The 24,685-nt window shown below is 44.6% G+C and overlaps 1 protein-coding gene across 1 annotated transcript; it reads left to right on the top strand.

Annotated features, from left to right (window-relative positions):
• The first annotated feature begins 2,182 nt into the window (after positions 1-2,182).
• On the top strand, positions 2,183-8,604 carry LOC123188456 (glucan endo-1,3-beta-glucosidase 1). The gene is made up of 4 exons (XM_044600581.1): positions 2,183-2,520; positions 2,604-3,905; positions 7,746-7,773; positions 8,177-8,604. Exons 1-4 carry the CDS (start codon positions 2,439-2,441, stop codon positions 8,361-8,363), a joined length of 1,599 nt encoding a protein of 532 aa, XP_044456516.1. The 5' UTR covers positions 2,183-2,438; the 3' UTR covers positions 8,364-8,604.
• The last annotated feature ends 16,081 nt before the right edge of the window (positions 8,605-24,685 follow it).

The raw sequence follows: 24,685 nt of genomic DNA, 5'->3' as shown, positions 1-24,685 counted from the left end.
ACAACGTCTTCCTCAACGACATGGGCGGCAACATCAACGTTGGCGGTCCTGCTCCTGCTGCACCGTACGTGATCTTGTCCTCCTTGTTCGAGATCGTGCTAGAATTCTTAATTCTAGTCTGTGCCCTAGATCTGATCTATTCATATACTATGCTAATCCGCATAATTAGTTTAATCTCTGTTTTTGTCGTCATAATTTATTTACTGTTTGTTCGGATTAAATCTCGTAGTAATTTGCTCATATATTCAACATGTGCAACTGCCAAACTGGAAGAATGTTAGAGCGATATATCTTGTCTTGTCATGATAGAATGCTATGTTTGGATTGCATCATGTGTCTGAAACCAGTGGCGGAGACAGGGGGCAGCAGGGGCCCTGGCCCCCCTATGACCGTTGATTTGCTACTAGTTTGTACATGAATAGTGTAAAATTTAGACAAAAATACATGCGTTAGTATTGTTTGGCCCCTCTTATCAAAAGATTGAGTCTTTTGGCCCCCTGAAACATGTACAAATCTGTAGAATCTCTTGAGAAATTTACATGAGATAACTTTCTAGACTATCAGGAGGGCCAAAGACCCGCCGGTTTCATTACTTGAATGAAACCAGAGATTACAAAGTTCAAAAGCACGTTCAGCGCGTCCGAAAACTAAAAGTTTTACCAGTAATCTGAAGCAACAAACTACTGGAAACAATCCTCTTATTACAGCTCAATGGACATCAGCCAGAGCACACAATGGGTTTGTAATACCTGGCTGAATTTCAGCGTGTTGACTGCTTTGGTTCTTTTTTTTCAACAAGGTTTGATGGATCCTTGGAATAGTGGGATGCGTGCACTTTCGGGTGCAGAGGCAAGAGGTAGTAATATGTTTGTTTTATTATCTAAAAGAAAATATGTAGAAGTAGGTATATTTGTTGCTACCACATGGCACAAGTGGTTAGCTACTCTATTAAAAAAAGGTATATTTGTTGCTCCCATGTTTTTTTCTTGCGAGATTTGTTTTTTTAGAAAAGGAGGATGACCCCCGCCTCTGCATCTGGGCGATATATACGGTCACTTTATTAATTATTCTCATAAGACCTTACAAAGTAATACAATAATAAGACTAAAGCCGCCGTCTAAGCACCTCTATCCAGCTGATGAAGGGGCGCAGATAGCCTGGGCCTAATACCAAACAGACATCGCAGCCAAACCTAACATCTAAGACCTGAGAACCCATTCAGGACGCTTGCCGGACATGGGTCTCACCGGTCCGGCGTGCACTCAGATGCCGCCGCCGCCAACTGCCACTGCTCCATCTTCAGAACTGTACTGCTGCATCAACCCTACTCGGTCTAGCTATTGTCGACGCCACCACGGCGCCAAACGGCACCTCCTCCCTGCGCGCAAACAGCTGAGCACGTCGCGGTCGCCATTGATACACCTCAGCGCCATGCTGTCAGGTATCACCAGCCGACACAGCTTGAAGTCCTTGGAAGATCTGCCGTGCGTAGCACCTGCCGACCAGGCATAACAAAGCGTAGCACCTGTCGGTCAGGCATGACTTGACATCACCACCGAAGCTCCGTGCAAGACAAAGCCGCTCCGCCTCCTGCCTTGCGAGATTTGTTGCTCCTATGTTGATACCTACTACTCCCTCCCTCCGTATCTAGACAAGTACTCCCTCCGTTCCAAAATAGATGACTCAACTTTATACTAAAGTTAGTATAAAGTTGAGTCATCTATTTTGGAACGGAGGGAGTACAAGACAAGTAATTCGAAACGGAGGGAGTACGTAAGAATGTTTTTGAATCCCTCTGGAGCGCAGGCAGCATTTGGACGTTGTAGATCTGCGTGTGTCTGTAGGAACTTGTTGTTGCGACTGTTGCAGTAGAAGAAACGGGCGAGGACAAGAAAGACAGGCTTGCACAGCCAGCTAGTGGAGTGAAGTGGAAGTGTGAACCACTCTAATCTTATGGAGGCTTGTCCCCACCGGCCAGGCGGCTCAGTGTCACTGTCACGGGCTCGCTGCCGCCTGGACCTTGTCCCTTCCCCACTGAAAGAAAGAAAGACTTTTAATAAGCAAGATTGGATACTAATTAATACCTAGCACTACCACCAAATAAACCTCATAAAGAGAATCCATTCAGAAAAAGGAGCCTCCCCTCGGAAAGGAAGCTAACAACCAAGAAAGAAAGCAAGAAACAAACAGCCAATTCGAGATTCATTCCGTCGCCAATCACCAACCCCTTACCTTTGCCCCCCACCCCACACCACACCACCGTCCTCCATCCTCACCCTCACTCCGCAATTCAGACAAGGAAAGGAAATTCCTGAAGAAAGCACGCGAGGAGCTCCTCCAAAGCACGCACCACCAATCTCTGTCGGAAGAGGAGAGGAGAGGCAATCCCCTTCCCTTCCCTTGCCTTCCCAGCAGGAGCAGGACAAGCTGGGCGGACAATGGGGGCTAGGAGCAGAGGAGGCACACGCAGCCTGCTCCTCCTCTCGCTCCACCTTCTCTGCCTCCATTCCTGTCTGCGCTGTAAGCTCTCGGTCTCCTCTCCATCCACATACGCTTGCTTGCCACTGTGCTCTGTTTCTACGCCTGCTAATGTTTGCCTGCAGGCTCGGTCTCCGCGGCGGGCTCCGGCGACCCCTACGTCGGCGTCACGATCGGCACGGCGGTAACCAACCTGCTGTCCCCGTCGGACCTCGCGGCGTTCCTCCGCGCGCAGCGCATCACCCACGTGCGCCTCTACGACGCCGACCCACGCCTGCTCTCCGCGCTCGCCTCCTCCGGCGCCACCGCCATCGTCGGCGTCCCCAACGACGAGCTCCTCGCGCTCGGCTCCTCCCCGGCCACCGCCTCCGCCTGGGTCGCCCGCCGGGTGCTCCCCTTCGCCGCCGCCAACTCAACCACCCCGGGCCTCATCTCCGCCATCGCCGTCGGCGACGAGGTCCCCACCGCCCTGCCCTCCGCGCTCCCCATCCTCCTCCCCGCCATCCAGTCCCTCGCCGCCGCGCTCACCGCCGCCAACCTCTCCTCCATCCCCGTCTCCACCCCGCTCCCTTTCTCCATCGTCCTCGAGCCCTTCCCCCCGTCCCAGGCCTACTTCAACCAGTCCCTCGCCAAATCCTTCCTCCTCCCGCTCCTCTCCCACCTCGCCAACACCTCCGCGCCCCTCATGCTCAACCTCTACCCCTACTACTCGCTGATGCAGAGCAGTGGCGTCGTCCCCGTCGACAACGCCATGTTCAAGCCGCTCCCGCCGTCGCTGGAGATGGTCGACCCCAACACGCTGCTCCACTACACCAACGTGTTCGACGCCATGCTCGACGCGGTGTACGTCGCCCTCAAGAACCTCAACGTCAGCGCCGGCATCCCGGTGCTGGTCACCGAGACCGGGTGGCCGTCCTACGGGGACCGCAAGCAAGAGCCGTACGCCAGCAAGGACAACGCCAACACGTACAACTCCAACCTCATCAAGCATGTCACGGAGAAGCCCGGGACGCCTATGCGGCCCGGCACGCAGGCGAGCGTGTACATCTACGAGCTCTTCAACGAGGACCTGCGGCCGGGGCCGGCGTCGGAGGCCAACTGGGGGCTCTTCCACGGCAACGGCACGCCGGTGTACCTGCTCCACGTGACCGGGAAGGACGGTTTCTTGGGGAACGACACGACGGACCGGACGTTCTGCATCGCGGCGGACGACGCGGACGAGAAGGCGGTGCAGGCTGCCATGGACTGGGCATGCGGCCCCGGCCGGTCTGACTGCACGGCGATACAGCCCGGGGAGGGGTGCTACGAGCCCAACGACGTGCGGAGCCACGCCTCGTTCGCCTTCAACACCTACTACCAGTCGCAGGGCAAGGCCGGCGGCTCCTGCTACTTCCAGGGCGCCGGCATGGTCACCACCACCGATCCCAGTGAGTACTACCAGTTTCTGAATTCTGACGCATATACTCCTACTAGATAACATTGCTTGAGAAATGGATTTTTCCTTGCTAATTTAGTGAGCATCGGTCGTTCTTGGGTTTGACATTTGATCATTCTTCTGTTTGGTCTTCCAATGGCAATTGGTCGTGTGTAGTTTTCTGCCGTTCCTTTTTGGTTACTTGATTGCGCGCTTGGGATTGACAAAGACTTGGTAGCAATGCTTGTAGTATCATGTCTCATGAACACTTATTCTCATGCTCGTGAGTGGCGACAGGGAGTGAGGAACTGCACATCCTGAATTATCTGACAAGTGGCTGCTTAGAGATTTGCAACTGCTTATCAGTGTCGATGGTTGCATAGACAGCACAGTATGGCGCCAGACCAATTCAGGGCAGACGTATAGTATTATGTCAATAATGCAATAAGCCAGTGGAAGTGTTTTTCTTCCGGCTTCAATTTTCATTCATGTAGGAGCGACGCCATTGTCACGCCCCAAAAGTTGATGGCACTCATGGAATCATTCCGGAAAGTTGTTCGATTTGTCTTATCATTGGAGATTGGAGACCACTTTGCAATTAGCATTTCCACTGCAAAGAAAGTTGCAGTTAGTATTTATTCCATTGATGTGGTTAGGAGAAGGGTTGCTTTTCTTAGTTCTAGGACTGGTAGGGGATATGACTAGTGCAGCAACCAGGTGTGCTATCTGGTAGGAATTGTTATTTCGTGTTAAGGAAGGTATGGCTTAGGGCCTCTGGTCGGGGCCTGATGATTGAGCCCATGTTGCCCAGCTTTTATCAGAGTTCAGAAAATCGCAAGCCCGCTCCTTAGGGCATGGCCAATGCTCCACCGTGGAGTGGTGCTTCAGCTATACACGTAGGTTCGGATGGTCCAGCATGCTGCTTGCAGGCCAAAGCGGTCTCTTGCAGAAGAACCGGCCTCCTCGATCAGAATGGCAGGAAAAGAGAGGAAAAAGCTAGCCAGCGTGACATCCCAAAATATGACCTTGTTTTAGGCTTGACGGTGTATGACCGCTCGAGAGGGTTGTTCAGATATGACCTTTCTACAAGACTAAATTGTGAGCTTTTAGATAGCTAATTAGTGCTACGAAAAGGTTGGTTCAGAACAAACTACATCATTCATTTTGCAGCATCATTTCTGAAGCTTGCCAACACACGATTCTGGTAACTCATCCGTCATCCAGGTCCCAGCTTTCAGAGACTTATGGATGATGTTTTGGTACCCATAGCCCGCTCTTTTTAATATCACTCGAGTCCATGGCCACTTAACAGAAGCTGAGCTGGTTCTTGCTGTAGATTGTATGATAGTAGTAGTACTCTGCCAAGTCTGCGAGAGTGCTCTGGGCGTGGAGCGTCTTGATCTGATTGGCCCCAGCCACAGTTCCATTTCACAAAGAGAAAAAGGGCGCCACAAGAGTGCAAAAAAGAATCCCCTTTCTCGCATGTGAGTAGGAGCAACGATATGTTCACATCACATGCCAAGGCCTACATTCGCATCTCTTCAGTCTTCACTCCCATCACTTTCCTCAGCTTTACCATCTCATTCTTCTCACCAGGCTTATTTTTTTACAAAAATATATATTTCCTGAATCTGTTACCTCTGAAATTCTTGCCCAAGTTTTAATTTCTTAATAGGGCCTTCAGAATGTCATCTGAACTCAGTGGGGGGAAATGATTGCTGTTTTACTTCTTCTCCCTTCGTTAAAGTATAATCATCACGGTTTTGCATGCATCTTCGTGCTTGTTTTTCATAGTGTCAAATATGGCTGCATTGAATTGCTCTCCCGTTCAACATACTTCAAACTGTTGGTGGAAAAATGTTTCAGTAAAGATTGCTACTCCTCAGAAAAGTATGGTCATGGCTAATTGTAAGGTAGTATAGGTTTCGCATACATTATGGCATGTGGCATGCTTCAAAAGCTAAAGCTGAGATCTGAGATCTTTCTTGTTACACATGATGGCGTACGTGTAGATATTCCTGCATTGGTACGCACTGCATTTTCATGTGCAACCTACTCGGCTGGAGGTTTGAGCATTGTTGGGTAGCAACGGGAATCTTTGGAGTTCTGCCTTTTTGGGGGGCAATATCATTCCTTGCCATATTTGATGATACATTATTACTCCTACTCAAAGTTTCGTCGTCATGCATAAATTGGCCCTCTATATAGAGGTGTCCGTTTAACTGCTTTCGTGGCCTATGATCAACAGATGAACTCTGGTCAATAACATCGTTTACATCATGGTGCCTTGTTTAATCATGGTTCACGGTTATTGACATAGAGGCCCTTGTTAGGAACTGAGGCACTCTTGCCCTTTGGATTGCGGTACCGTTACCATCTCACAATAGGCTTTTATCGAGCTAATGTAGCGAAACTGAAGTACTGAACTCCCGCTAGTTGCAGCCAAGTAGGAACCTATTTGGACAGTGGCTGTTGTCCTGAACAAAAGCAACTTTGATAATGATTTTTCGGATAAAAGGTACTGCGTACTACTAATATTTATGTTAGAGAAAAACTAAGGGAAAAGATGAAGTGCATGCTAGGATTTTTCAGATCTGGATGCCATCTCGACAGACCTTTTGAAATTCATAATACGGTTCAAGAGTCCAGACAAAGTGTATCCATGCAAGTGGCCCATTGGAGTGTATGTGGGGAGCATGTATTGTTTGTCTGGTATGGGAATAGTATTATTATGGACACTTTCGTATGGTGTTCTCCCATTCTTCTTCCCTGGTTGATTTTTTTACACAGCAATGTTACAAAGTGCTGCTGCAGATTAGCAGTTCGCCGGGGTCTGAACATTTAGTGTTTCTGTATCGAATCTACTTATATCTTTTTCTTAGGGAAATACTCGTATCTTTTTAATAAGTGTCAATCAGTCATTGACTGGTACTCCCTCCGTTCGGAATTACTTGTCGTAGAAATGGATGTATCTAGACATTTTTTAGTTCTAGATACATCCATTTCTGCGACAAATAATTCGGAACGGAGGGAGTACAAGAAGTACAGAACGGAAGCTCTGTGTGTACTTGACTGACCTAGATGTTAGGGACGCCAATGGGGATGCGGATGCTGTCACACATGGGCCCAGCAAATAATAATTATGTGGTCCTTAGTGCCTACAGACTGTTTCCTTTTTCAAATTAGTAATGTGTGCTACAAATACTACAAATTGTTCATACACGTGGAACTGAAGTTAGATTCAGGCTTCCAATATCATACCAGAACTCATTTCATACGTAGATTCAATTCAATTTTGCAGCTTGTACTCCCTCCGTTCCAAATTACTCGTCGCAGAAATGGATGTATCTAGAACTAAAATACATCTAGATACATCCATAGCCGCGACAAGTAATTCGGAACGGAGGGAGTACTATTTACTAAATCTAGCATGGATTCATTCCTGCTTTTACTAGTAAAGAGGGACTGTTCTGATGGTAGATTTTTACTCTGTGTGTTTATTTACAGGTGCAAATAACTGCTAGCACACTGTTGAAATTTTCTTCATGTTCTCTTACCTATGTTCAGAAGTCACATTCTTTTTCCAGTCTCATCTGAGATATTACACATTTCTAGAGTAGCTTATTTTGTTCAAATATTTGACTACTCTTATCAGCTATCACTGTATCATATATTGCCTCAAGGTAGTTAACGGACAAGGTGATAGCAAATTGCGCTTTCATGTTGGTGCATTATCTAAATTTCATGCTGATGAGTTTGCTAGGCTGCTTTAATCTTTTACTAGTATTACTTTCAGATTAACGCTGAAGGTCCTTTCTGATTTTCTAACCAGTCGATACATTTTGTTGTACAGGTCATGATAGCTGCATCTTTGTTGGAAGGTACATTTCTGAATTTTTTTATTCAAATGTCTGAAAGATCTTATACTTCAGTATTTAAGATATGTCCAACCAATTTTGTATGCCACATAATACAAGTAACCTGGGTTAGAGTCCTTTGCTTATTAAGGAAATAGATAATTTTGATTTGCTTTCAAGTCTTTCAGTAGAATACTTAGCAGGACATAATAGAACCCCTGGAATTAAAGAACCCTGAATTTCTACTAGAGCTTGAGAATGTGACGACCAACTTAAATTTCTAAGACTAGAAACTTCTTGTCTGAATCACAAATTCATAGCCTACTCTATCTTCTCAATTTCGGACATATCTTAAATAGTGAAGTATAAGATCAAGCCACAATTTTCACCAAATATGGACTACTTCTGATGCTGTATATTCATGCAGTAAACTGTATAGCAACGTCACCAAATCTGACGGTGCAAACACAACCACGACGCAGACAAGTGATGCTGAAGGATGTGCGGTATGGAGACTGAGAACAGGAAGGGAGAAAGGTTTCTTGTCGGCCCTCCGTTTGCTGTTGAGCCTGATGGTGGTGGTTATCATGACGAATTCAAACTTTTGGACATAACAGGAACGTGTTAATTGAAGAGAATTAGAATTTTTGGAATGACATATTAGAGGTGGGGGCAGTGGTTGTATGCTTAGTGATTCTTTATTGTTAGATAAGCATCAATAAATTATTCTTTTTTTTTCTCTTCGAGATGCTTGATATGCTGAAATTTCAAACATCTCAAGACATCCATGATGTGAAGTGACCTGACTTGTCGCAAAATGTATATCACAATCTTATTCTTGCGATGAATGTAGTACATGCTTAAGATGTTGGTTAAAGAACAAGAAGGACGAGCTTGTGTGATGTGAATGCAAGTAGGCCTTTCTCGAATTCGTTGGAACCACCTTGGATTCGTTAGACACGAGAATGCACATGGTTAGTGGTGGATCTAGGATTTGAAAATGTGGGGGCAACCATTAACAACATTCCAATGGATAATTTCTTTTATTACACAACACCAAAGTTTAGTATGATGGACAAGCATTGCGCTAGTAAAATAAAAATTATAATTTGTTTGTGGAGGCCATGGCCCCATTACCCCACCCCTAGATCCGCCACTGCACGTAGTACATCATGGCTTAACATGCCCAGTATTTTAACTATGGTTCGGTCACCAAATTTTTAAACTATGGTTTAGCACCAAATTCCAGAGTTTGAAACCCCAAAACACATCTTATTTTGCAGTTTCAACCCGGACTTGGTTTTCTCCCGGTTCATGCAAAAACAGGCGAGTTCAACCTGTTCTCTCTGGTCCATTTGCGGGGCAGTCCAGAGAGCTTAAGAAACCACATGCCTTAAGCATTTTTGCTTAAGAAAACAAAAAATATATTAAACATGTTTTTGATATATAAAAAATGTACATGGTGTATGAGAAAAAAAACAATATATGTTTTTTAAATGTTCTTCAAAAAGGTTTCTGATGTATACGAAAAATGTTCAAAGTGTATGAACAAAAGTAGAGATCGAAACATATGTTTGGAAAAAACTAATCATATATTTAAGAGATGTTAAACATATATAATTTTATATATTTATTGCAACAATTCAAAAAATGTATGAAAAAGCAAATAACCATCAAAATATAAGTTTGAAAGAAAGTTAATCATGTATTTGAAAAATGTTAAAGATGTATAAGAAAAATGTAATCGATGTATACGAAAATTTTAGACTTGTGTCAAAAAAATTCAAAGAAAAAAACAAGGAAAACCAACAAAAGAAGAAAAAGTGAAAAAGAAAAGAAAAGAAAAGAAACGGCTGAAAATCAAGAAAAGAAACAAAGAAAACCAATAAAAAGGAAAACAACAGAGAAAGACCAAAAAATAAACAAAGAAAAAGCAAAACGAAAAAAGATGGGTCAAAACCAGACAGGTATAGCTATTACTCCCCCCTTCTTAAAATATAAGGCACGCTTAACTTTTCATGGTCTTTGATGCATGACTTTGTCTATTAATATATACCAAAATACTGGGATTGAACGTGTATCAATAATATCATTGTATTTGTCTGGTAAAACAATTCTATTTCATATGTCTTTATGATAATTTTATAGTTATACAATAAGTAAAAAATATAGTTAAAGTTGTGCGACGAAGACAAAAAAAAATCAATGTGCATCTTATATTTTAGGAAGGAGGGAGTAGACAACAAGGAAACAAAAACTGATGTACAACCAGCGAATGAACGTGTTGACTATAAACTGGTTGTTGTGCCGGCCTATTTGTAGGACTGAGGCGTGACAAATTATATTTTAGTACAAGTGACACACGAAAATTACTAATTTTTTGTTGACATTGTTTGTTTTGACGTTGCTTACCACATACTCCTTCCATTCTTGTTTATAGGGCTTATCTCAAAATCTTAATTTTTTCATTTTATAAGGCTCAATTTGATAATTCCCCAACATAAGTTCAGATTTCAAGATGCATTAAATCATTGCATGCAAGTATTAAGAGAAAATTAACCAATGAATGTACTTTATGCATGCATGCATTGCAATTAATATGTTAGTAAACATAAATTTTTGAGAAAAACAAAAGCATTAGTCGGGTGCTTTTGCAAATTACAAAAAATATTCCACCACTCACCATCTACCTTGGTTGGTGAGATTTTTGAATTAAGCCCTATAAGCCAGAAAGGAGGGAGTATCATATGATATGAAATCACTAAGGCTAGCCATCGTGGGGAAAGTGGTGCTTGTGGTAACATAATATGTTACTGTAACATAGTGCTTTCCGAGACAAAATGAGTCTATGAGTTAATAAATGAAGCAATCTACTCTCTTCTTTTCGGTTTATAGAGCTCAATTCAAAGATCTCACCAACCAAGGTAGATGATGAGTGGTGGAATACTTTTTGTAGTTTGCAAAAGCACCCAATTAATACTTTTGTTTTCCTTAAAAAATTATGTTTACCAATGCATTAATTGCAATGCATGCATGCATAAAGTACATGCATTGGTCAATTTTCTCTTAATACTTGCATGCAATGATTTAATGCACCTTAAATCTGAACATGTGATGGGGAAAAACCAAATTGAGCCTTATAAAATGGAAAAACTAAAATTTTGAGATAAGCCTTATAAACCGGAAAGAAGGTAGTATAATACTACTAGTATGTTTCTTTGCACTATGAAGGTAGTAACTTAGACTAGTGTTGTGACACCCCGAGACCGATGCGCCAAGTGTCTTCCAGTTATTCGCCGTCGTTGCCATGTCATTCGCTTGCGTGTTGCATTTTATCATGTCATCATGTGCATTGCATCATCATGTTTTCAAAACTTGCATCCGTTCGGGTTTCTCCAGTTCCGTCCGTTGTCCGTTTTGGGCCCAGTCACACTTGCACGCGCCCGTGGCACGTCCGAAATATTATTTTATAAGTGGCCAGAAAATGTTTTCGGAATGGGATGAAAGTTGGCATGCGGTGTTGTTATGTTGTAGGTAGGCCGCCTGCCAAGTTTCATCGCACTCGGAGTTCGTTTGGTGCCCCAACGGATAACTATAACGGCAGTATAGCCGGTCTAACGTCGGAAGTTTTTGATCTCCGAAAAACTGTTGCCGGGCTCTCCCTCTTTTTCCTTCCTAGACCGTCTACACAGTCCACTACCTACCGCCAGGCCCAACCTAACCTCTCTCGTAAGCCCACGACCCTCCTCGCGCGCGTCCGAAAACTGTCTCGAACCTGGCCCGGATAGTCATCACCGTTGGGTCCGGAACATCCCCAAACATCTACTTCCTCCGTAAACTAATATAAGAGTGTTTAGATTACTAAAATAATGATCTAAACGCTCTTATATTAGTTTACAGAGGGAGTACAAAACATCACTGTTTTCTTATTTGGACTCCCTAAGCTATTTATTTCGTGACCGTCCGATTCCGATAAGAGGGATCGAGTAGCCCCTAATCTAATCCACGCGATGTATATAACAGTCCAACCCGCCTGTCAAATCTCCACCAAATCCCCACGCCGCCGCCACTCTCTCTCTGGGTTTCAGCGCCGAGCCAACCACCATCTCTCTCAGATCCACTTGGCCAGATCCATTCTAGCCCGTAGCTTCCCTTCTCCACCCTCGGATGAAGATCCAAGGGATCTCCTTGCGCCAGCCAGGGCCTTCCCGCAGCTTCCCTCGCTCTGGATCGGGCTCCCGATCTCCCGAGCGCCTCACCGCATTACGCCGGCCGGCCGCCGACTACCCAAGGCCAGGCGCCTTGCGCCTGCAACCCTCGCCCGAGCCAGCGACCTCCAGCAGCTCCTCCCCGTCGTCCTTGCGGTGCCTCCAAGACCCTCCCGAGCCCTGCCTCGTTCCCACCGTCCCCGCAACCCTTCTCTCGTGCTGCCACCTCCGTCTGGCCGGATTAGCCAGCCGTCGTCCGGCGAGATGACCAACCAGGACCAGCCTCGCCCCGCTCCTCTCCTCCTCTCTGTCTTCCTCATCTCTCTCTCAACTCTCTGTATGTCTCTGTACCAGGGAGCCAAGGCCCCGCCATGGATGCTTCATGCTGCCGCCACCGGGAACTGCTCCGCCCCTCGCCGGACCCTGCTCACCAGCATCCCGTCCTCACCTCTGATTCGAACACACACGCGCGCCAAGTCCCTTCGTTGCTCCATCGCCGTTGCCAATCCCCTGCCCTACCTCTTCTTTCGAACTGAAGGAAATATTCCCTAGAGGCAATAATAAAGTTATTATTTATTTCCTTATAATCATGATAAATGTTTATTATTCATGCTAGAATTGTATTAACCGGAAACATAATACATGTGTGAATAAATAGACAAATAAAGTGTCACTAGTATGCCTCTACTTGACTAGCTCGTTAATCAAAGATGGTTATGTTTCCTAACCATGAACAATGAGTTGTTATTTGATTAACGAGGTCACATCATTAGTTGAATGATTTGATTGACATGACCCATTCCATTAGCTTAGCACCCGATCGTTTAGTATGTTGCTATTGCTTTCTTCATGACTTATACATGTTCCTATAACTATGAGATTATGCAACTCCCGTTTACCGGAGGAACACTTTGGGTACTACCAAACGTCACAACGTAACTGGGTGATTATAAAGGAGTACTACAGGTGTCTCCAATGGTACATGTTGGGTTGGCGTATTTCGAGATTAGGTTTTGTCACTCCGATTGTCGGAGAGGTATCTCTGGGCCCTCTCGGTAATGCACATCACATAAGCCTTGCAAGCATTACAACTAATATGGTAGTTGTGAGATGATGTATTACGGAACGAGTAAAGAGACTTGCCGGTAACGAGATTGAACTAGGTATTGGATACCGACGATCGAATCTCGGGCAAGTAACATACCAATGACAAAGGGAACAACGTATGTTGTTATGCGGTCTGACCGATAAAGATCTTCGTAGAATATGTAGGAGCCAATATGGGCATCCAGGTCCCGCTATTGGTTATTGACTGGAGACGTGTCTCGGTCATGTCTACATTGTTCTCGAACCGTAGGGTCCGCACGCTTAACGTTACGATGACAATTATTATGAGTTTATGCATTTTGATGTACCGAAGGTTGTTCGGAGTCCCGGATGTGATCACGGACATGACGAGGAGTCTCGAAATGGTCGAGACATAAAGATTGATATATTGGAAGCCTATGTTTGGACATCGGAAGTGTTCCGGGTGAAATCAGGATTTTACCGGATTACCGGGAGGTTACCGGAACCCCTCGGGAGTCATATGGGCCTTATTGGGCCTTAGTGGAAAGGTGAAAGGGCTGCCTATAAGGGATGCGCGCCTCCCCCCTCCCCTAGTCCTATTAGGACTAGGAGAGGTGGCCGGCCACCCCTCTCCCTCTTTCCCCCTTGGGAATCCTAGTTGGAATAGGATTGGGGGGGGAGTCGTACTCCCGGTAGGAGTAGGACTCCTCCTGCGCCCTCCTCCTAGCCGGCGCACCTCTCCCCCTTGGCTCCTTTATATATGGAGGCAGGGGGCACCTCTAGACACACAAGTTGATCATTGAGATCGTTCCTTAGCCGTGTGCGGTGCCCCCTGCCACCATATTCCACCTCGATCATATCGTTGTAGTGCTTAGGTGAAGCCCTGCATCGGTAATACATCAAGATCGTCACCACGCCGTCATGCTGACAGAACTCCTCCCCGAAGCTTTGCTGGATCGGAGCCCGGGGATCGTCATCGAGCTGTACGTGTGCTAAGAACTCGGAGGTGCCGGAGTAACGGTGCTTGGATCGGTTGGATCGGGAAGAAGACGTACGACTACTTCCTCTACGTTGTGTCAACGCTTCCGTTGCGATCTACAAGGGTACGTAGATCATACTCTTCCCTCGTTGCTATGCATCACCATGATCTTGCGTGTGCGTAGGAAAATTTTGAAATTACTATGTTCCCCAACAGTGGCATCCGAGCCTAGGTTTTATGGTTTGATGTTATTTGCACGAGTAGAACACAAGTGAGTTGTGGACGATACAAGTCATACTGCCTACCAGCATGTCATACTTTGGTTCGGCGGTATTGTTGGACGAGACGACCCGGACCAACCTTACGCGTACGCTTACGCGAGACCGGTTCCCTCGACGTGCTTTGCACATAGATGGCTTGCGGGCGACTGTCTCTCCAACTTTAGTTGAACCGAGTGTGGCTATGCCCGGTCCTTGCGAAGGTTAAAACAGAGTCTATTTGACAAACTATCGTTGTGGTTTTGATGCGTAGGTGAGATTGGTTCTTGCTTAAAGCCCATAGCAGCCACGTAAAACTTGCAACAACAAAGTAGAGGACGTCTAACTTTTTTTTGCAGGGCATGTTGTGATGTGATATGGTCAAGGCATGATGCTAAATTTTATTGTATGAGATGATAATGTTTTGTAACCGAGTTATTGGCAACTGGCAGGAGCCATATGGTTGTCGCTTTATTGTATGCAATGCAATCGCGATGTAATGCTTTACTTTATCACTAAACGGTAGCCGTGGAAGCATAAGATTGGCGAGACGACAACGATGCTACGATGGAGATCAAGGTGTCGCGCCGGTGACGATGGTGATCATGACGGTGCTTCGGAGATGGAGATCACAGGCACAAGATGATGATGGCCATATCATATCACTTATATTGATTGCATGTGATGTTTATCTTTATATGCATCTTATCTTGCTTTGATTGACAGTAGCATTATAAGATGATCTCTCACTAAATTATCAAGAAGTGTTCTCCCTGAGTATGCACCGTTGCAAAAGTTCTTCGTGCTGAGACACCACGTGATGATCGGGTGTGATAGGCTCTACGTTCAAATACAACGGGTGCAAAACAGTTGCACACGCGGAATACTCAGGTTATACTTGACGAGCCAAGCATATACAGATATGGCCTCGGAACACGGAGACCGAAAGGTCGAGCGTGAATCATATAGTAGATATGATCAACATAATGATGTTCACCAATGAAACTACTCCATCTCACGTGATGATCGGACATGGTTTAGTTGATTTGGATCACGTGATCACTTAGAGGATTAGAGGGATGTCTATCTAAGTGGGAGTTCTTAAGTAATATGATTAATTGAACTTAAATTTATCATGAACTTAGTACCTGATAGTATCTTGCTTATTTATGTTGATTGTAGATAGATGGCTCGTGCTGTTGTTCCGTTGAATTTTAATGCGTTCCTTGAGAAAGCAAAGTTGAAAGATGATGGTAGCAATTACACTGACTGGGTCCGTAACTTGAGGATTATCCTCATTGCTGCACAGAAGAATTACGTCCTGGAAGCACCGCTGGGTGCCAGGCCTGCTGCTGGAGCAACACCAGATGTTATGAATGTCTGGCAGAGCAAAGCTGATGACTACTTGATAGTTCAGTGTGCCATGCTTTACGGCTTAGAATCGGGACTTCAACGACGTTTTGAACGTCATGGAGCATATGAGATGTTTCAGGAGTTGAAGTTAATATTTCAAGCAAATGCCCGGATTGAGAGATATGAAGTCTCCAATAAGTTCTATAGCTGCAAGATGGAAGAGAACAGTTCTGTCAGTGAGCATATACTCAAAATGTCTGGGTATAATAATCACTTGATTCAATTGGGAGTTAATCTTCTAGATGATTGCGTCATTGACAGAATTCTCCAATCACTGCCACCAAGCTACAAGAGCTTCATGATGAACTATAATATGCAAGGGATGAACAAGACTATTCCCGAGCTCTTCGCAATGCTGAAAGCTGCAGAGGTAGAAATCAAAAAGGAGCATCAAGTGTTGATGGTTAACAAAACCACTAGTTTCAAGAAAAAGGGCAAAGGGAAGAAGAAGGGGAACTTCAAGAAGAACGGCAAGCAAGTTGCTGCTCAAGAGAAGAAACCCAAGTCTGGACCTAAGCCTGAAACTGAGTGCTTCTACTGCAAGCAGACTGGTCACTGGAAGCGGAACTGCCCGAAGTATTTGGCGGATAAGAAGGATGGCAAGGTGAACAAAGGTATATATGATATACATGTTATTGATGTGTACCTTACTAATGCTCGCAATAGCACCTGGGTATTTGATACTAGTTCTGTTGCTAATATTTGCAACTCGAAACAGGGGCTACGGATTAAGCGAAGATCGGCTAAGGACGAGGTGACGATGCGCGTGGGAAAAGTTCCAAAGTCGATGTGATCGCGGTCGGCACGCTACCTTTACATCTACCTTCAGGATTAGTATTAGACCTAAATAATTGTTATTTAGTGCCAGCGTTAAGCATGAACATTATATCTGGATCTTGTTTGATGCGAGACGGTTATTCATTTAAATCAGAGAATAATGGTTGTTCTATTTATATGAGTAATATCTTTTATGGTCACGCACCCTTGAAGAGTGGTCTATTCTTATTGAATCTCGAGAGTAGTGATACACATATTCATAATGTTGAAGCCAAAAGATGCAGAGTTGATAATGATGGTGCAACTTATTTGTGGCACTACCGTTTAGGTCATATCGGTGTAAAGCGCATGAATAAACTCCATACTGATGGACTTTTGGAACCACTTGATTATGAATCACTTGGTACTTGCGAACCGTGCCTCATGGGCAAGATGACTAAAACACCGTTCTCCGGTACTATGGAGAGAGCAACAGATTTGTTGGAAATCATACATACAGATGTATGTGGTCCAATGAATATTGAGGCTCGTGGCGGATATCGTTATTTTCTCACCTTCACAGATGATTTAAGCAGATATGGTTATATCTACTTAATGAAACATAAGTCTGAAACATTTGAAAAGTTCAAAGAATTTTAGAGTGAAGTGGAAAATCATCGTAACAAGAAAATAAAGTTTCTACGATCTGATCGTGGAGGAGAATATTTGAGTTACGAGTTTGGTGTACATTTGAAAAATTGTGGAATAGTTTCGCAACTCACGCCACCCGGAACACCAGAGCGTAATGGTGTGTCCGAACGTCGTAATCGTACTTTACTGGATATGGTGCAATCTATGATGTCTCTTACTGATTTACCGCTATCATTTTGGGGATACGCTCTAGAGACGGCCGCATTCACGTTAAACAGGGCACCATCAAAATCCATTGAGATGACGCCTTATGAACTATGGTTTGGCAAGAAACCAAAGTTGTCGTTTCTGAAAGTTTGGGGCTGCGATGCTTATGTGAAAAAGCTTCAACCTGATAAGCTCGAAACCAAATCGGAGAAATGTGTCTTCATAGGATATCCAAAGGAAACTATTGGATACACCTTCTATCACAGATCCGAAGGCAAGACTTTTGTTGTTAAATTCGGAAACTTTCTTGAGAAGGAGTTTCTCTCGAAAGAAGTGAGTGGGAGGAAAGTAGAACTTGACGAGGTAATTGTACCTGCTCCCTTGTTGGAAAATAGTACATCACAGAAAACTGTTTCTGCGACACCTACACCAATAAGTGAGGAAGTTAATGATAATGATCATGAAACTTCAGAACAAGATACTACTAAACCTCGTAGATCAACCAGAGTAAGATTCACACCAGAGTGGTACGGTAATCCAGTTCTGGAAGTCATGCTACTAGATCATGATGAACCTACGAACTATGAAGAAGCGATGGTGAGCCCAGATTCCGCAAAGTGGCTTGAAGCCATGAAATCTGAGATGGGATCCATGTATGAGAACAAAGTATGGACTTTGGTTGACTTGCCCGATGATCGGCAAGCAATTGAGAATAAATGGATCTTCAAGAAAAAGACTGACGCTGACGGTAATGTTACTGTCTATAAAGCTCGACTTGTCGCAAAAGGTTTTCGACAAGTTCAAGGGGTTGACTACGATGAGACCTTCTCACCCGTAGCGATGCTTAAGTCTGTCCGAATCATGTTAGCAATTGCTGCATTTTATAATTATGAAATTTGGCAGATGGATGTCAAAATTGCATTCCTGAATGGATTTCTGGAAGAAGAGTTGTATATGATGCAACCAGAAGGTTTTGTTGATCCAAAGGGAGCTAACAAAGTGTGCAAGCTCCAGCGATCCATTTATGGACTGGTGCAAGCCTCTCGGAGTTGGAATAAATGCTTTGATAGTGTGATTAAAACATTTGGGTTTATACAGACTTTTGGAGAAGCCTGTATTTACAAGAAAGTGAGTGGGAGCTCTGTAGCATTTCTGATATTATATGTGGATGACATATTATTGATTGGAAATGATATAGAATTTCTGGATAGCATAAAGGGATACTTGAATAAGAGTTTTTCAATGAAAGACCTCGGTGAAGCTGCTTACATATTAGGCATAAAGATCTATATAGATAGATCAAGACGCTTAATTGGACTTTCACAAAGCACATACCTTGACAAGATTTTGAAAAATTTCAAAATGGATCAAGCAAAGAAAGCGTTCTTGCCTGTGTTACAAGGTGTGAAGTTGAGTCAGACTCAATGCCCGACCACTGCAGAAGATAGAGAGAAAATGAAAGATGTTCCCTATGCTTCAGCCATAGGCTCTATCATGTATGCAATGCTGTGTATCAGACCTGATGTGTGCCTTGCTATAAGTTTAGCAGGGAGGTACCAAAGTAATCCAGGAGTGGATCACTGGACATCGGTCAAGAACATCCTGAAATACCTGAAAAGGACTAAGGATATGTTTCTCGTATATGGAGGTGACAAAGAGCTCACCGTAAAAGGTTACGTTGATGCAAGCTTTGACACTGATCCGGACGATTCTAAATCGCAAACCGGATATGTGTTTACATTGAACGGTGGAGCTGTCAGTTGGTGCAGTTCTAAACAAAGCGTCGTAGCGAGATCTACATGTGAAGCGGAGTACATAGCTGCTTCGGAAGCAGCAAACGAAGGAGTCTGGATGAAGGAGTTCATATCCGATCTAGGTGTCATACCTAGTGCATCGGGTCCAATGAAAATCTTTTGTGACAATACTGGTGCAATTGCCTTGGCAAAGGAATCCAGATTTCACAAAAGGACCAAGCACATCAAGAGACGCTTCAACTCCATCCGGGATCTAGTCCAGGTGGGAGACATAGAGATTTGCAAGATACATACGGATCTGAATGTTGCAGACCCGTTGACTAAGCCTCTTCCACGAGCAAAACATGATCAGCACCAAGGCTCCATGGGTGTTAGAATCATTACAATGTAATCTAGATTATTGACTCCAGTGCAAGTGGGAGACTGAAGGAAATATGCCCTAGAGGCAATAATAAAGTTATTATTTATTTCCTTATAATCATGATAAATGTTTATTATTCATGCTAGAATTGTATTAACCGGAAACATAATACATGTGTGAATAAATAGACAAACGAAGTGTCACTAGTATGCCTCTACTTGACTAGCTCGTTAATCAAAGATGGTTATGTTTCCTAACCATGAACAATGAGTTGTTATTTGATTAACGAGGTCACATCATTAGTTGAATGATCTGATTGACATGACCCATTCCATTAGCTTAGCACCCGATCGTTTAGTATGTTGCTATTGCTTTCTTCATGACTTATACATGTTCCTATAACTATGAGATTATGCAACTCCCGTTTACCGGAGGAACACTTTGGGTACTACCAAACGTCACAATGTAACTGGGTGATTATAAAGGAGTACTACAGGTGTCTCCAATGGTACATGTTGGGTTGGTGTATTTCGAGATTAGGTTTTGTCACTCCGATTGTCGGAGAGGTATCTCTGGGCCCTCTCGGTAATGCACATCACATAAGCCTTGCAAGCATTACAACTAATATGGTAGTTGTGAGATGATGTATTACGGAACGAGTAAAGAGACTTGCCGGTAACGAGATTGAACTAGGTATTGGATACCGACGATCGAATCTCGGGCAAGTAACATACCAATGACAAAGGGAACAACGTATGTTGTTATGCGGTCTGACCGATAAAGATCTTCGTAGAATATGTAGGAGCCAATATGGGCATCCAGGTCCCGTTATTGGTTATTGACCGAAGACGTGTCTCGGTCATGTCTACATTGTTCTCGAACCGTAGGGTCTGCACGCTTAACGTTACGATGACAATTATTATGAGTTTATGCATTTTGATGTACCGAAGGTTGTTCGGAGTCCCGGATGTGATCACGGACATGACGAGGAGTCTCGAAATGGTCGAGACATAAAGATTGATATATTGGAAGCCTATGTTTGGACATCAGAAGTGTTCCGGGTGAAATCAGGATTTTACCGGATTACCGGGAGGTTACCGGAACCCCCCGGGAGTCATATGGGCCTTATTGGGCCTTAGTGGAAAGGTGAAAGGGCTGCCCATAAGGGCTGCGCGCCTTCCCCCTCCCCTAGTCCTATTAGGACTAGGAGAGGTGGCCGGCCACCCCTCTCCCTCTTTTCCCCTTGGGAATCCTAGTTGGAATAGGATTGGGGGGGGGGGAGTCCTACTCCCGGTAGGAGTAGGACTCCTCCTGCGCCCTCCTCCTGGCCGGTGCACCTCTCCCCCTTGGCTCCTTTATATACGGAGGCAGGGGGCACCTCTAGACACACAAGTTGATCATTGAGATCGTTCCTTAGCCATGTGCGGTGCCCCCTGCCACCATATTCCACCTCGATCATATTGTTGTAGTGCTTAGGCGAAGCCCTGCGTCGGTAATACATCAAGATCGTCACCACGCCGTCGTGCTGACAGAACTCCTCCCCGAAGCTTTGCTGGGTTGGAGCCCGGGGATTGTCATCAAGATGTACGTGTGCTAAGAACTCGGAGGTGCCGGAGTAACGGTGCTTGGATCGGTTGGATCGGGAAGAAGACGTACGACTACTTCCTCTACGTTGTGTCAACGCTTCCGTTGCGATCTACAAGGGTACGTAGATCATACTCTCCCCTCGTTGCTATGCATCACCATGATCTTGCATGTGCTTAGGAAAATTTTGAAATTACTACGTTCCCCAACACGAACCAGGGAAGAGAACGAGCGCCCCTGCGTTGACTTCTCCCCGCGACGCTCCAGCCAGCCTCGTCCCGATTCCAAGCCCAGCGCCTCCCCAGCCCACTTGCGCAGCCTCCCAAGGCCCATGCCAAATCCAGTCTCCCGAGCCGGCCCACTCCTACACAAATGGTGCATCGGATTAAAATGTTTTATATATGAAAAATGCTTAGAATTATGTGTAGATTAATAATATGCCATTTTCATGCATGTTTAAAATGTCTAAACTGCTGTTTGCATTAATTTGCTTAAATAACATGCTAAAATGATTTATTTCATAACTTAATAACCGTAGTTCCAAACTTAACAAACATTATATGTAAATGGGGTAGAAAAATGCATAGAGTAACATGGTGACCTTACTTTGCATGTTTAACAACTCTAAAATATGGTTTAGGGCAGAACAGTACCATAACAAAAAATATGCAGATGAGGATGTTCCGGACTTGTTCCTTGTTGTTCTAGCCTCATTTAAACTTGCCTAGATAGGTAGTTTTGTTGTGCTTCGTCCCTTGCCATGTTAATCAACATTTAATATTGTTGAGTACATAAACAAGAGAGAACTAAATAAGTCATGTGGTGTTTCGTCAATATGCAACGTTGCATATTGAGCTCCACTTAATTTGTAGGATTGTTTGTGCACTTTGCCAGGCCATGCTTCATTAAACCGGTCATGCATCATACTTGGTTGTGCATCATGCCATGCTTATGTGAAGGTTGTTTACTATGTTGTTTGTTTCTTTCCGGTGTTGCTTCTTCGGGTTAGTTCCGATAACGTCGCGTTTGTGAGGATCCGTTTGACTTCGTCCGTTTGTCTTCTTCATGGACTCGTTCTTCTTCCTTGCGGGATCTCAGGCAAGATGACCATACCCTCGAAATCACGTCTATGTTTGCTTGCTAGTTGTTCGCTCTATTGCTATGACGCGATACCTACCACTTGCTATATCATGCCTCCCATATTGCCATGTCAAGCCTCTAACCCTCCTTTCATAGCAAACCATTGTTTGGATATGTTACCGCTTTGCTCAGCCCCTCTTATAGCGTTGCTAGTTGCAGGTGAAGATGAAGTTTGTTCCATGTTGGAACATGGATATTGTTGGGATATCATTATTATATCTTATTTACTTTAATGCATCTATATACTTGGTAAAGGATGGAAGGCTCGGCCTTATGCCTGGTGTTTTGTTCCACTCTTGCCGCCCTAGTTTCCGTCATACTGGTGTTATGTTCCTTGATTTTGCGTTCCTTACACGGTTGGGTGTTATGGGGACCCCTTGACAGTTCACTTTGAATAAAACTCCTCCAGCAAGGCCCAACCTTGGTTTTACATTTTCCTAACAACCTATTACCCTTCCCTTGGGTCGGCTAACCCAAGGGTCATCTTTATTTTAACCCCCCGGGCCAGTGCTTGTCTAAGTGTTGGTCCAAACCGGGCAGCCTACGGGGCCACCTCGGGGCAACTCGAGGGTTGGTTTTACTCGTGACTTGACCTATCCGGTGTGCCCTGAGAACAAGATACGTGCGACTCCTATCGGGATTTGTCGGCACATCGGGCGGCTTTGCTGGTCTTGTTTTACCATTGTCGAGATGTCTTGTAACCGGGATTCCGAGTCTGATCGGGTCTTCCTGGGAGAAGGAATATCCTTCGTTGACCGTGAGAGCTTGTGATGGCCTAAGTTGGGACACCCCTGCAGGGTTTCAACTTTCGAAAGCCGTGCCCGTGGTTATGGGCAGACGGGAATTTGTTAATGTCCGGTTGTAGAGAAATTGACACTTGACTTAATTAAAATGCATCAACCGCGTGTGTAGTCGTGATGGTCTCTTCTCGGCGGAGTTCGGGAAGTGAAGACGGTTCTTGTGTTATGCTTGGACATAAGTAGTTTCAGGATCACTTCTTGATTGCTTCTAGTTCACAACCGTGCATGGCTTCTCTTCTCGCTCTTATTTGCGTATGTTAGCCGCCATATATGCTTAGTGCTTGCTGCAGCTCCACCTCATTACCCCTTTCCTACCCATAAGATTAAATAGTCTTGATCTCGCGGGTGTGAGATTGCTGAGTCCTCGTGGCTCACAGATACTTCCAAACAGTTGCAGGTGCCGATGATGCCCATGCAGGTGAAGCAACCCAGCTCAAGTGGGAGCTCGTTGAAGATTGTGTTTGTTGTGTTGTTTCGTTTCCAGTTGATCAATAGTGGAGCCCAGTCGGGGCGATCGGGGATCTATTGCATGTGGGGTTGTCTTTATTTTGGTTCCGTAGTCGGACCTTGATTGTATCTGGATGATGTAATGCTATATTTATGTATTGTGTGAAGTGGCGATTGTAAGCCAAGTCTTTATCTCTTTCTTATTCAGTACATGGGATGTGTAAAGATTACCCCTCTTGCGACATGCCTACTATGCGGTTATGCCTCTAAGTCGTGCTCCGACACGTGGGAGATATAGCCGCATCGTGGGTGTTACAAGTTGGTAATCAGAGCCTTCCCCGACTTAGGAGCCCCCTGCTTGATCGAATCGCTGGCGTTGTTGAGTCTAGAAAAATGTTTTGAGTCTTAGGATTATATATATCAGAGAGTAGGATTCTTTTTACTCCTCAGTCCCTTCATTGCTCTGGTGAGGCCTCCTGACGTAGAGTTTTGACTCTTCTCTTCTCAAATTTCATGAAAAAAAATTAGGATCACGCGGGTATCTTGGAATCGTTCCGATGGTTTTGTGACGAGAACATTGTTCTTGGTGCCTCCTGACATTTAGGGGTTGTGGCAGTGTCCCGGGGAGTTGAGCTCCGAGGTGTTGTCGTCACAATTTTATCGTTGGAGTTCTGGAATACCTGAGTTTCGCCGACATCGAAAATCTCTTTTATGCAGTTGTTGGTGAGATAACCTCGACGCCACCCAGTACTGGGGCGGGAGTACGGGAGTATTGCCATAACTTGTATAACGGATGCTTTTCGAAGGTTGAGGTACATGATTTCCGAAGGTTTCTTGGTTATGTGTTGAAGGATGGATACAGCTGGATGTAGGATTTGCTAGTTGTGGGTGAGATATTATGCTTCCCCTGTATCCCCAACACCTGATTGCATAACCAGAAAGTTTAGGGAGTTTATAAGTGGGAATTCAAGTAGCTCCCAGAATATCTTTTCAACAGACACATGATATGATATGGGATCTATCATATGTTTGTTTTCGGCTTATTCTGCAAGCCAATCATTTGTTTTGTTTTGAGTTGTGGTATTCGAGTTGCTTCTAAGTCAAGTGTTGATTCCATATTTTTCCTAAGTGGTGTTCTCATACTCCTATGTGAATACTAATCCTTCATGATAATCAAGATTGTCATGTCAATCCTTTTCAGCCGACGTGTTTCTCTTCAATTGGATCCGATCTTTTCAACATCTGCAAGATCACCTCTCAGTTTTTTTCCAATGTTGTTCGTTTCATCTGCCCCCAAGTTGCCTTTGTTTT

This window comes from Triticum aestivum, chromosome 2A (genome assembly GCF_018294505.1).
Source record: "Triticum aestivum cultivar Chinese Spring chromosome 2A, IWGSC CS RefSeq v2.1, whole genome shotgun sequence".
In the NCBI taxonomy this organism is placed as follows: domain Eukaryota; kingdom Viridiplantae; phylum Streptophyta; class Magnoliopsida; order Poales; family Poaceae; genus Triticum; species Triticum aestivum.
This window is presented reverse-complemented; position numbering and strand designations above follow the sequence as displayed.

Coding starts and splice junctions, on each gene's coding strand:
- LOC123188456 (XM_044600581.1), top strand. CDS start 2,439: ATGGGGGCTAGGAGCAGAGGAGGCACACGCAGCCTGCTCCTCCTCTCG. Junction 2,521..2,603: donor CCTCCATTCCTGTCTGCGCT/GTAAGCTCTCGG, acceptor GTTTGCCTGCAG/GCTCGGTCTCCGCGGCGGGC. Junction 7,774..8,176: donor AGCTGCATCTTTGTTGGAAG/GTACATTTCTGA, acceptor ATATTCATGCAG/TAAACTGTATAGCAACGTCA.